Source organism: Bombina bombina, chromosome 4 (genome assembly GCF_027579735.1).
Source record: "Bombina bombina isolate aBomBom1 chromosome 4, aBomBom1.pri, whole genome shotgun sequence".
NCBI lineage: Eukaryota > Metazoa > Chordata > Amphibia > Anura > Bombinatoridae > Bombina > Bombina bombina.
Window position 1 is genome coordinate 775,937,640 of NC_069502.1, and position 14,746 is coordinate 775,952,385.

The 14,746-nt window shown below is 40.1% G+C and overlaps 1 protein-coding gene across 1 annotated transcript in view; it reads right to left on the reverse strand.

Moving 5' to 3' along the window:
- Window positions 1-4,068, reverse strand: part of LOC128657848 (pecanex-like protein 2) — a 9,417-nt gene extending 5,349 nt beyond the window's left edge. Inside the window, exon 1 of the mRNA XM_053712271.1 lies at window positions 3,916-4,068. Coding sequence (XP_053568246.1) covers window positions 3,916-4,068 — 153 coding nt within the window. The remainder of the gene's footprint in view (window positions 1-3,915) is intronic.
- Window positions 4,069-14,746: the final 10,678 nt, after the last annotated feature.

Sequence of the window (14,746 nt, forward strand, 5' to 3'; positions counted from 1 at the left end):
AAGAAGGAATTACACTATCCGAATCCAAGCGTTCACCCTCAGAGGCTACCGAAGTATCCTCCTCTTCCGACCTATGGGAAAGAGCAACTTGGTTAGCCTGAGACGGATCAGATACCCTACTGTCTGACTCAACAATCTTCCTCTTACGCCTCCCATGCAGCATAGGGATGGCCGCTAAAGCCTCAGATACCGCTGAGGATACCTGGGCCGCAATCTCAGCTTTCAAAAATACTCCATCTGGAGAGAGTGAGGAAGCCCAGGGCACTGCGAGAGATAATGGCACAGTTTGGGACACTTGTGGGGAAGGCTGTGGCATCGCCTGGACAGCATCCACTTGAGAGAATGGCGACTCAGAATCAAATAATTTATCCTTGTGCAATAAAAGTTCTTTCAACACAAGAACTACAAAAGGGCAAGGGTGGTTCAACTTGGTCCTCCAAACAAAGTTTGCATTCCTGAGCAGATATAGGCTCTAAGTCCATATTGTAAATAATGAGTACACAGAAAAAAAAAAAAAAAAAAAAAAAAAAAAAAAATTATATATATATATATATATATATATATATATATATATATATATATATATATATATATATATATATATATATATATATATATATATATATATATATATATATATATATATATATATATATATAAACTTTATTGCAAAAAACGGAACTGTCTCTTTAAGACAACCGTTTAAACAGGGAACAAATAGTGCCTGCAACTATGAACGGAACCCAATAAGAAAAAGAAAATCTCAACTCCCCCAATAAAAAAAAATGTATGACACCCCTTGGCTTGTAACTGAGCAACCAATAAAATGCTTTTCTTGACAAAAACTTAGCTGCAAGAAAAACTATTTCTCTCATAGAACTAGCTAGTAAAGATTTATGCATCTTTTCTGGGACAAGTATCCTCCCGAGATCAGGAGGAATTAAACAGGCTGGCAGGGCACTGTGGACAGTGCCCTGCCAGCCTGTTTAATTCCTCCTGATCTCGGGAGGATACTTGTCCCAGAAAAGATGCATAAATCTTTACTAGCTTAAGTGCCAGGGTTTTTAAGATAAAAAGATGGCACTTACTTAACACTTTTGCCTGTCCAACAGGGAGACAGCTCCAGGAATGGGAGGAAGCCACTCCTCACAGGGTCCTGCGAATAAAATAATGAACAGAGTAAGCCTACTCTGGCATATTATAAAGGGCAGCAAAATTGTTAGGAAACTGCAGTGAGGCCTACTCCACAAGTTCCTAACTGCTTTAAAGCTACCCCAGCCCTACTGAAGAGACTAACGTGGAGTACAGCTAAACCCAGCACATCAGGGAAGATCATCAGAGCAAGCTTGCCCAGACTACCAAAATAAAAAAACTCTTGATAGAAGAATCAATAATCGACACCTAAACATTTCACCTTCTCCTTGCACCTAAGGCAAAGAGCATGACTGGGGGTTGTGGGAAGGGAAGTGATACTTAACAGCTTTGCTGTGGTGCTATTTGCCTCCTCCTGCTGGCCAGGAGTGATTTTCCCAACAGTAATTGCTGATCCGTGGACTCACTGTGTCTTAAGAAACGGTCACCTGTTACTTTCTGGAGACTAAAAGGTTACACTTATTTACACTTCAATATTTGAACTACTAACATAATTAAAACAAAATACATATAATTCTCAAGCCAATCTTTGCTTGAACAAATATCTAGCATATGGCACAGGGCAAGATTTAAAGGGACAGTAAACTCAAATTAAAAAAAAAACAAAAAAACTTTCATGATTCAAATAGGGCATGTGATTTTAAATAACTTTCCAATTGACTTTTATCACCAATTTTGCTTTGTTCTCTTGGTATTATTAGTTGAAAGCTAAACCTAGGAGGTTCATATGCTAATTTATTAGACCTTGAAGGCCGCCTCTGCATTTGAAAGTTTTTCACCAATAGAGGGTGTTAGTTTATGTGTTTTATATAGATAACATTGAGCTCATGCACGTGAATTTACAGAGGAGTGAGCACTGATTGTCTAAAATGCAAGTCTGTCAAAAGAACTGAAAAAAGGGGGCAGTCTGCAGAGGCTTAGATACAAGGTAATCACAGAGGTAAAAACTATATTAATATAAGTGTGTAGGTTTACAAAACTGGGGAATGGGTAATTAAGGGATTATCTATCTTTTAAAACAACAAAAATTCTGGTGTTGACTGTCCCTTTAAATAAGGTTGCTGCAGAGATGCTGTTCTCCCCTCTTTTGCATTTTGGCTACCTTGTTTGTCCAACCACCAGAAAACACCAAACCATACATTATTAGTTTCACTTTATCCTGGGGACATACAAACTATGACACAAAACTGTGGCCACAAAAACTATTGCAGAGGGACACATGTGACCCATGAGCTGCCAGTTGACCATCCCTGATTTAGGGCAAGATTACAAGTGGAGCGCAAAATTCTGCTTTTGCATGCACAATATTTGCGCTTCACTTAGTAATACCAGTGCACGCAATTTGCATGGAAGCTTTGTGCTCACGAGAGCGTGCTTCCATAGGCTCCAATGGGAGCCTCGGTCTCATGCCGTCAGACATGGCTGAGAACATAGCGCAGCGAAGGGGGTAAGTTGCACAGAGATGGGCCCAAAATATTAAATATATATGAATATATACATATACATTTATGTGTTAATATGTGTATATACACATATTAAACACAAATATATATGTATATAAGCATATACATTAATATTTATAAAGAACACAATATTCCTCATAGACTGCAATGTAAAAGGCACTTCTCTGTGACGTTTTTTTTTTTTTTCTAACACCCCACATCAGCTCACTTTAACCCTTAAAAGCTGCTTTGTGCAGTTTTATTTTTAAAAATTTAAAATTCTATTTTTTTATTTTTTTTTAAATTAAGCAAATTTTGATGAATTAGTGCCCAGTTTTTAATAATCCTATTAAAAACAAGGGCACTTTAATTCATCAAAATTGACATTTCACTCTTTCTTCAAAAACTTACCTTTTCATTCTGGCAGCCGCTCCAGCGATTCCCACGGCCGTCTGAAGCCTCTGCAGACGTCAGAAATTACGAATCCGGTTTCCTCCAATCACGACTTCCCCCCGGGGGAATCTTGGCCTGATGCAACGCCGTGATTGGAGGAAGCCGGATTCGTCATTTTGGATCCACGAAGACGGCTTGCGATGGGCGGAGGAAGTGCTGGAGCGGCTGCCAGGATTAAAAGGTACGTTTTTGAAGAAAGAGAGTGAAATGCCAATTTTGATGAATTAAGGTGCCCTTGTTTTTAATAGGATTATCAAAAACCGGGCACAAATTCTTCAAAATTGACCTTCACTTTAACATCTCTTTAATAGAAGAAAAAAATATAAATGTATGTAGTAAGAACTGCTATCAAAATTATATATATATATATTATTTTTTTAAAGGGGCTAAAGCTAAACATGAAGCAATGATGAACAAAGCTCATTATAAAAATAGCAAAAATCCTAAAATATTTATGGAACACTAACTAAATTGTAAAAATGTAAAACTATTTGTGAACAGCAGCTTTTACTCAGCTAAAATACACTTTTTCTCAAAAAATTATGAGAATAAAAAAACATAAATCACAGCCCAAGATACATGTTCATATATTACCATTACAAAGAAATACATAGACCATAAATGGTATAACGTAGTGCCCACGTTACACACTACAGTGATTTATAATGCTGTAACCACTAACTGTGCTGTTTTACTGCAATATTCAAAACTAAACATATTTATCCAATACTATTAACATCAAGCAATGATGTGACATTTTAATATTTTGGCTACCAATGCAAACAAACCCAGTGAGATATGAGGTGTAATCTGTTGAGAATGTCATTTTTTATTCTGCATTTCCAGTTTGGATTATTGGGGTACTTACCAGATGCATTGCTAGAGGCAGCATAAGTAAGAATATCCATAAATATAGGTGGCACGTGTTATTAAATTGGCTGCTGTCAGGGTCATGATACCATCCCCCAGTTAATGCTGCCCACACACCCTGCCTGAGTATCTGCAGCACCTGAGAAGCCATGACTGCTAATGCTGCAAAGAGTGTGTCTTTTCCTCTCTGTTCATGCAATACAGCACTCGATAAAAGGCACTATAGATACTAACTGTGCTGCCAGCAGTAGCATTATCACAGGATGCAGTACAGAATGCAGAGGGAACACCAGGGCTCCTCCCTATTGTGTCATCTAATTATGTGTTGTGCTAGTGACTCATTAAACCCCACCTACTGTAGTACATTGTTCTTCCCTAGCATCAGTATAGGCTGCAGTTCTTTCAATTGAAAGCTTAAAGTGATGGTAAATTCACTTTCATAACTTTACATAGTATGAAAACTCTTCTAACTAGCATATTGATATGCTTATTTTGTTCCAATGTCAAATCTACTTTTAATACTGAGCATTTTTGTCAGGCTCTGTATGTTACCTGATTTAATGCAGCCTCTCTGAATGATTTTCCCTTAGACTTCTTTGACTGGCAGCTCTTTCAGCCAATCAGAGCTTCACCATGTGCCCCATGTAAGTTAAAGGTACAGTCTACACCAGTGATTTTCAACTTTTTTTTTGCCTTGGCACACTTTTTTACATTTGAAAATCCTGTGGCACACCACCATCCCAAAATTTTACAAAATCACTCATTGTAGCCTAATACAGCATGTGTATAAAAGAGGGACACCCCTGCACTGGGAAAAGTCCACCCCCCGCAAACTGGGAAAAGTGTTATCTGTGGAGCAAAAGATTATATGTGGAGCATGGTATGCTGTTATGGAGGAGGAACAAAGCTGCGCCAGCATGCATGGGGGATTGAAGTGTCGCGTGGTGCTGCGTGTAGAGCCAGCACTAGGCACGTGTTGTGGGGGTTCCTTCCAAGTGTGAACACAGGTTGGGGAGGCGAGCTGCAGCTGCAGTTATCCTCAGTCATCATCTCACTCAAAATAAAAAAATGGCCCAGAGTAAAAAACAAGCAAAATTTAAAATATATGTCACACTGTTGTCAGTCTGCCGTGGCACACCTGAGAATTTCTCACGGCACACTGGTTGAAAAACACTGGTCTACACCAAAAAATTCTTATTTAAAAAGATAGATAATCCCTTTATTACCCATTCCCCGTTTTTGCATAACCAACACAGTTATATTAATATACTTTATACCTCTGTGATGACCTTGTATCTAAGCCTCTGCAGACAGCCTTATTATCTAAGTGCTTTTGACAGACATGCAGTGTAGTCAATCAGTGAAGACTCCTAAATAACTTCACGGGAGTGAGCACAATGTTATCTATTTGACACACATGAACTAAAACTGTCTAACTGTGAAAAACTTTCAAAATGCTCTGAGCTAAGAGGCGGTTTTCAACTGTTTAGAAATCAGTTTCAGCCTAGCTAGGTTTGGCTTTTCAAAAATACCACCAAGGGAACAAAGCAAGTTTGATAATAAAAATTAAATTGTAAAGTTGTTTAAAATTGCATGCCCTATCTGAATCATGAAAGTTTAGGATCCCTCTTTACCCCCTAACCTCCCTGATCCCCCCCCCAAACAGTTCTCTAAGCCAGCCCCTCTACCTATTGGCCGCCATCTTATGTACTGGCAGCTGACTGCCAGAACCCAGTTTGCTGCCGTTTTTAGTCTTCTTTTTTTTTTTTTTTAAAAACATAAAACATTTTTTTCTGTAGTACAGATGCCCCCCATCATTACTCTAGCCCCCTCCTAGGTCAATTATTCACCCTCTACATCAGGAGCCCACTCTCCCTGCTCCCCCCTCCTTACTTCCGACTTAGTGCTGCTCTTATGCTTTTGTTTTCCATAGCATAGCGGTCCTGCCCCTCCCACCCACCCACCTCCATCGATGGGCCGCCCACTCGCCTCCCTCCTTACCCTCCCACCCACCAATGATCAGCACCACCGTTGTCCGATGCAGAGATGGTCAAAGAGTGGGGCATGCAGAAATACCGCAATCTTGCTATTTTTAGCGAGATTGCGGCAGAGAGAGGCCCAGGACAGCAGCGACATACAGGGTATGGCACTGGTCGTTAAGGGATTAAAAGGACAGTCTAGCAATACTAACTTTCATGATTCAGATAGGGTATGCAATTTTAAAAAATTTCTAATTTATTTTTATCATCAAATTTGCTTTCTTCTATGGTGTTCTTTGTAGAAACTAAACCTAATTTCTAAGTCCTTGAAGGCCACCTCTTATCTTAGTGCATTTTTACAGTTTTTCACAGCTAGACAGTGCTAGTTCATGTCTGCCATATAGACAATATTGTGTTCATTCCCGTGAAGTTTTTTATGACCCAGCACTGATTGGCTAATATGCAATTCTGTCAAGTCAGCAATTTGTGACCATCCAGATGATGGCAGCAAAAGACAAAAGGCGCCCTCCACGGGCTATCGTTGAAGGTAAACGGTCACCAAGGTCAGCTCTTCTTAAATACAGATGGTCATTCTAGGCATAAAGATAAAAATAAGAAGGCGCTCCAATGGTGCAATAAGTTACAACAAATAAATACAATGTTCCCAAAAACACCCTCTCTGAAAGTAGGTACTCACAAGGAGAGCACACTATGGTACAGTGCTATTCCAACTGGCTGGATTGATCACTCAGAGCCCACCAGCTAGCTCACACCGGATACAATAAACCTTCAGCTCTGTAGATGTGGGAAAGAAAATAGGGGATAAGGGACAGCACTCCAACAGTGCAGATGGTCACTTATAAAGGAACAGTGCCCCCAATAATGAATCCCCACTGAGATTGAATACTCACATAGGCAGCACACTATAATACAGTGCAAATAGAGCAGGCTGGTATATCAGAGCCCACCAGCTGGCTCACTCTAGTACACAGGAACCAGGATCAACAGAAGGAATATATCCCTCAAATAAGGCTCACAAATCATAAAAGGTGAATATCCCAAAGCATGGGGTATATTTATTAAAAGTTAGAATTAAAATCTATACAAAAATATGTATATATCTGTTATACGTTTTAAGGTGCTAGTGGCACCATTTCATTGGCCTATTTTGAAATATGATCCAATGCTAAAAGAGAGTGTAGGAGAAAATCCATTATGTATATTTAGGAGGGCCCCCACTTTGAAAAATTGTCTAGCCCCTAGTAAGGTGGTGACATCTAAGAAACTGCCTAATGACAAAGGGAAAAAAATAACAGCTATATGGCTTTTTGAATCTAAAGAAAGGGATTTTTAAATGTGCCAAAAGTAGATGTCAGACATGTAGTTATATTGGCTCTATTTGCACTGTATTATAGTGCGCTGCCTATGTGAGTATTCAATCTCAGTGGGGATTCATTATTGGGGGCACTATTCCTTTATAAGTGACCATCTGCATTATTGGAGTGCTGTCCCTTCTCCCCTATTTTCTTTCCCACATCTACAGAGCTGAAGGTTTATTGTATCCGGTGTGAGCTAGCTGGTGGGCTCTGATCAATCCAGCCTGTTGGAATAGCACTGTACCATAGTGCGCTCTCCTTGTGAGTACCTACTTTCAGAGAGGCTGTTTTTGGGAGCATTGTATTTATTTGTTGTAACTTACTGTACCATTGGAGCACCTTCTTTTTATGTTTAATTCTGTCAAAAGAACTGAAATAAGGGGGCAGTCGGCAGAGGCTTGGATACAAGGTAATCAGAGGTAAAACGTATATTAAGATAACTGTGTTGGTTATGCAAAACTGGGTAATGGGAAATAAAGTGATTATCTTTTTAAACAATACAAATTCTAGAATAGACTGTGAAAACAGTCTTAAAGGAAAAAGATAACATTATACACATAGAGCACACAGCCTTAAAGGGACAGTTCCCGCCACAAGTCTTAAAGGGACAGAAACACCAGAGTCTTAAAGTGACAACAAAACATGCACAGTCTAAAAGCTACAGGAGGATACAAACACAACACACAATGCCTTAAAATAACAGCTCATCGTTCATGCACACAGTCTTAAAGGTAGAGTTGCACAAAGTCTTAGATTTCTCCCCATGCACACTCAAACAGTCTTAAAAAGGACAGATCACAGTATGCTCAAACACATACACATTGCATGCAGACTTAACGGGACAGATCACATTACATGCACACCGAACACTCACAGGTTACAAGCAAACATACACACAACCTTTAAAAAAAGGGACAGATCACAACATATGCACACCCAAACTCAGATGGAAATGGACAGATCCCAATTCACAGACACAATGCACACAGTCTTAAAGGAACAATTCCCCCCATGTTTACACAGTCTTAAAAGGTACAGACGCACACACAATAAACAATTTTTTATGGGACTGCTCATATCACGTGCATACAGGCCAGTATACACAAAAACAAAATATGGGCTAATTACATAAAGATTTTAATGTAGACAATGTTTGCAATTGACATGCATTAGTTCTTTTGCTTCTAAAGCTGTTAAAAATGAGGAAGAAACTTGCAGTTCTTTCACCTCATATATAAATATGAGGTGAAAGCACTGCAATTTTTTTCCCCATTTTTAACAGCTTTAGAAGCAAAATAACTTCATATGTTATGGATATAGTCAGAAATTCGGGTAATCTACTGTGGGTAAAACCCGATGTAGTGTAATTTCCCCCATCTACACAATTTTTTTGCCTCTGCCTGGGGGTTTCAAGGAAGGTGTCCCCCTTGAACCACCCAGGCGGAGTCAAAAAAGATAGTGAAGATGTGTAAATTACAGTGCATAGTATTATTGTTTGATGCAGTAACTCGATGCACTCTAAGAAGATTTATCATGTTACATCGGGCTTTACCCACAGCTGCTTGGGTAATGTCAGGGTTACCCGGTTAATGCTTGGATTACCCAATTTCTTACTTTATTATTTTTATTATTATTATCAGGTATTTGAAGAGCGCCAACAGATTCCGAAGCGCTGTAAACATAGTCAATATACAGAATAGCTTTTGCAGGGATCAAGTGGGTAGAGGGCCCTGCCGAGAGTTTCACTGTTGTAGTCGGCTCTTATGAAGGCGATCTGCAAACAGCTGGGCTCATAGGCTTACATTCTAAGGGGTTCAAGTGGAAAGCAATTGAGTTAGGAAAGGTTAGTGTTGGTTGTAAGCGTCCCTGAATAGTAGAGTTTTTAGGGAGCGCTTGAAGCTGTTAAAACTAGGGGAGAGTCTTGTGGAGCAAGGCAGGGAGTTCCACAAGATGGGGGCCAGTCTGGAGAAGTCCTGTAGACAGGAATGTGAGGAAGTAACAAGAGAGGAGGAGATCCTGAGCTGATCGATGGGGACGGGAGGGAGAGTATCTGGAGACAAGTTCTGAAATGTAGGGGGGAGCAGTGCAGTTGAGAGCATTGTATGTCAGAGTGAGGATTTTGTGTTTAATCCTAGAGGCAAGAGGAAGCCAGTGAAGGTATTGGCAGAGAGGCGCAGCAGATGAAGATCGACAAGTAAGGAAGATGAGCCTGGCAGAGGCATTCATAATGGATTGTAAAGAAGCTATGCGGCAGCTAGGTAGACCAGAGAGGACAGAGTTGCAGTAGTCGAGGCGGGAAAAGATGAGAGAGTGGATTAAAATCTTAGTTGTATCTTATGTAAGGAAATGTCTAATTTTAGCGATGTTTTTAAAGTGGAAGCGGCAGGCTTAAGCCAAGGACTGAATATGAGGCGTGAAGGAAAGATCTGAGTCAAGTGTGACCCCAAGACATCAGGCATGCGGGGTAGGAGTAATGATGGAATTATCAACAGTTATAGAAATTTTGGGGGGATTGAGACATTGGAAGAAGGGGGGAAAATAAGGAGTTAAGTTTTGGAGAGATTTAGCTTAAGGTAGTGAGAGGACATCCAAGATGAGCTATGAGAAAGACAGTTAGTGACACGGGTTAGTAAGGAAGGAGGTAGGTCTGGTGCAGAGAGGTAGATTTGGGTGTCATCGGCATACAAATCATATATTGAAACCCATGGGACTTTATTAAGGAACCTAATGATGACGTGTAGATTGAAAAGAGAAGGGGACTGAGGACAGAGCCTTGAGGTACCCCAACAGAAATTGGTAACGGGGCAGAGGATGCTCCGGAGAAGGCTACACTAAATGTACGGTTAGTTAGATAGGAAGAGAACCACGAAAGAGCTGTGTCGCAGATGCCGACGGATTGGAGGGTTTGGAGCAGAAGAGGGTGGTCAACAGTGTCAAAGGCTGCAGACAGGTCAAGGAGGATAAGCAGAGAGAAGTGGCCTTTGGATTTTGCAGTAAGTAGGTCGTTGTTAACCTTGACAATTGCTGTCTCTGTAGAGGGACAAAATCCAGATTGCAGTGGGTCAAGAAGAGAGTTTAGTGTAAGGAAATGGGATAGATGTGTGTATACTAGCTTTTCTAGGAGCTTTGAGGCAAGAGGGAGTAGGGAAATAGGGCGGTAGTTGGATGGGGAGGTTGGATAGAGGGAAGGTTTTTTGAGGATAGGTGTGACCAGTGAATGTTTTAGAGATGAGGGAAATATACCAGTGCTGAGGGAGAGGTTGAAAATGTGTGTGAGTATGGGGGTGAGGGTAGAAGAGAGGGAGGGGAGTAGCTGTGAGGGGATAGGGTCGAGGGGACAGGTAGTGAGGTGGGAGGACAGTATAAGGGCAGAAACTTCATCCTCGTTAACAGGGGCAAAAGAGCTGCATTTTTTTATATTTGGGTTTTTGATGATTGTGAGCTTTTGAGGGGGTGGGAGATTGATAGTATGTTGAGAGCTAATTTCACTTCAGATGGAGTCAATTTTGTTTTTGAAGTGGCTGGCAAAATCTTGAGCTGAGAGAGAGAGGTTGTATTAGGAGGTGGGGGTGGGCGGACAAGAGTATTGAACGTGGAGAACAGACATTTTGGGTTAGAGGAAAGAGTAGAGATGAGATTAGAGAAGTATTGTTGCTTATGGAGATTAAGGGCAGAGTAGTAGGAGTTCAGGATGAACTTGTAGTGAAGAAAGTCCGCTGAACTCCGAGATTTCCTCCAGTGTCGCTCAGCAATACGGGAACATCTGCGTAGGTACCGTGTCAGAGGAGTATGCCAGGGCTAAGGATGAGAGTGTGTTTTCAGAGCTATGGTTGGAGGGGCCAGATTGTCAATGACCGATGTAAGGGTGGAGTTATAGTGGCAGATAGATTGGTCAGGGCAGGAAAAGGAGGTGATGGATGAGAGGAGAGGTTTTATAGAGCTAGCGAGCTGTTGCAGATCTAGTGACTTAGTGCTTCTGTGAAGTTTGGTGTGAGGGGTAGAGGGAGGGGGAGTTGTAGGTAGGGAAGTGATGTTGCAAGTTAGGAGATGGTGGTCAGAGAGAGGAAAAGGGGAGTTTGTTAAATTTGAGATAGTGCATCGATAGGTGAAAATCAGGTCAAGGGAATGACCATCTTTGTGAGTGGGAGAGTCAGTCCATTGTGACAGGCCGGAAGAGGAAGTGAGTTGAAGAAGTTGTTTTGCAGAGCAGGCAGTGGGATTGTCAAGAGGGATGTTAAAGTTGCCAAGAATGAGGGCAGGGGTGTCTGAGGAAAGGAAATAAGGAAGCCAGGCAGCAAAGTGATCTAAGAATTGAGTTGGAAAGCCAGGGGGCGGTATATGACTGCAACACGTATAGAGAGGGGAGAGAATAACCGAATCATGTGTGCTTCAAATGAAGAAAATGTGAGTGAAGAGAAGGGCTGTATTTGTTGAAAGGTGCAACAAGAGGAAAGTAAAATACCAACACCACCTCCTTGTCTATTGCCAGACCTAGGAGTATGACTGAAATCGAGACCCCCATGTGACAGTGCAGCAGTGGATGCTGTGTCTGAAGCAGAGAGCCAGGTTTCTGTAAGAGCCAGAAGGTTCAGAGAGTGGGAGATAAAGAGATCATGGATAGAAGTGAGCTTGTTCCAAACAGAGCGAGAGTTCCAGAGTGCACAAGTGAAGGGGGAGGTGGTTTTAGATGTAAGAGGAATGTGGTTAAGGTTACCAAAGTTTTGTTTATGAAGTCTATTGAAAGGCACACAGGGATGTGAAAGGCTAGGAGGTTGTGAGGGACCAGGATTAGGGGAGATGTCGCCAGAAGCTAGTATGAGCAAGAGAGTGACATGAGATGAGAAGCAGATTTGCAGTAGTGAGACTGTTTTGGGGCTGAAGTGCAGTGCGGAGAGAGAGTGTTTAGGAATAGGTAAAGTTCATGAGTACAAAAGTAAGGTGAGTTTAAGAGAGATGGGCTAATGAACAGTGCAGGCGGAGAGGGAGAAGGAGTAATTGAGTAATGTAGTTTGTTATAGAGACAAGAGGTAGCAAAAAGGAGTATGAAGATATTGAGCATTATTATGAAAGTGGGAACCAAGTAAACACATAAGACACAGTGTTACAGCAACACTTGCAAAAGGATACAATGAGATACATAAAAACACAGTTACAAGAGTACTTGCCTTTACCCGCTATATATATATATATATATATATATATATATATATACATACAGTATATATATATATATATATATATATATATATATACACACATACATATATATATATATATATATATATATATATATACACATATACATACACACATTATATATGTACAGTATATATATATATATATATATATACACATACCATATATATATATATATATATATAATATTTATATATACATATACATACACATACACACACATTTTATATATATATATATATATATATATATATATATTTGGATCAGCCAATTGGATTGAACTTCAATTCTATTGGCTGATTGGATCAGCCAATAGGATTTTTCCTACCTTAATTCCGATTGGATGATAGAATCCTATCAGCCAATCGGAATTCAAGGGACGCCATCTTGGATGACGTCAGTTAAAGGAACCTTCATTCTTATCACTGTTTGGTAATATCTTTACTTGCTTGGAACCTTGAAGTATCTTAATTTTGACATCAGATGATGTATGAACTTGAGACATTGCAATGTAAAGTTGTCCATGACTGAATACTGGCTCTGGAAGAAATATTCCAACTTTCTCTAACGTTTGACCTTGTGATTTGTTAATGATCATTGTAAAGGCAAGTTTGACTGGAAACTGTCTCCTTCATAAAATGAATGGTAGTTCATTGTTGGCAGGGGCTAAATCTATTTGTGGGATAAACACCATCTGGTTTTGAGCTGTTCCTGTGAGGACCTCTGCAATAATTAGATTGGGCTTAAGATCTTTAACTATCAATCATGTTCCATTGCACAGGCCTCTTTTGTGTTAAGATTTCTGAGCAACATAATACTTCCCAATTTAATTTTTAACTTATGAAGAGGCATTCCTGATGGAGCTAATTCGTTTAGAACCTCTATGGGATAGTTTTGAGCATCTTCATCTGTCTGATCGTCAATTGAATCTGAACTTAGATATATTTTTTCATCACCATCGAGAATATTTAATACATGCTCATTAATTTGATCAACATAACAATTTTTTGTACACAAAATGGCCTTTTTTGAAAAACTGTGAAGATCAGATGGAAGAAGTTTTTTTTCCAAAAATTTCAGATATGATACAATCGTGGCATATTAATTTGGAAGGGATCTCAACAAAATCCCCAGGAAGGCCCTCTGAATTATTTAATGAACCCTGTCCTAATTGTACCGTCTGCCTGCAATCACTACTAAGTGCACAGCTACTGAGAAGCATTAAACCTGCCTTTGTTTTCACTGTATCAATACCAAAAGATCGTTTGTTTGGGTGAGCTGCCACACCTGCCTGAATCTGCAGCCTGTATCTACCAGCACATTGGTGTGCTTTGGGAGTATGTGAGTACCCACTTTATACCAGTGACGTGCGGTGACGTCAGAGGCTGGTGAGGCAGTGGCTAGGATACGCCTTCATTCTTTAGATATCCTTTGTTGAAGAAATAGCAATGCACATGCGTGAGCTACTCACATGAGGTATCTATGTGCAGCCACCAATCAGCAGCTACTGAGCATATTTAGATATGATTTTCAACAAAGGATGTCAAAAGAATGAGGAAAATTAGATATTAGATGTAAATTGGAAAGTTATTTAAAATTGCATATGGGTTTCATATGGGTTTCATGTCTCTTTAAATGGTGTCTTGGAAAACTGGTCAATTTAGTAAACATCTGATTTTAGTCTAAAAGGATTGTAACAGAAACTCTTTCCAGATAACACAATGCTTGCTCTAATTATGAGATCTAGAAATCCATGCCCATTAAAATATGTTTAAAACATACTTTTTACTTAAATGCTGAAAATTATGCTTATAGATTCTTTCATTATTCAGTAAATATAAAAATGTCTTGATCCAGTGGCGGCTGGTGAAATTTAAAGATGGTGGGGCACTTGACCCCACCCCTTTAAATAAAGCCACACCATCAGATGGCACTACCAATTCATTAATTAAATAAAAGGTAGACAGAAACACAGAAAAGCACTCGGGGGGAGAGGGAGAGAGAGGCGGGGGGGATAGAGACACAGAGGGTTAGAGAGAAAGAGAGAGACACAATCACACACAGAGAGTTAGAGAGAGAGAGAAAAAGAGAGAGACACACACAATCACACACAGAGGGTTAGAGAGAGAGAAAGAGAGACACAATCACACACAGAGGGTTAGAGAGAGAGATATAAAGAGAGAGAGAGATACAATCACACACAGAGGGTTAGAGAGAGAGAAAGAGAGACACAATCACACACAGAGGGTTAGAGAGAGAGAAATAGAGAGAGAGAGAC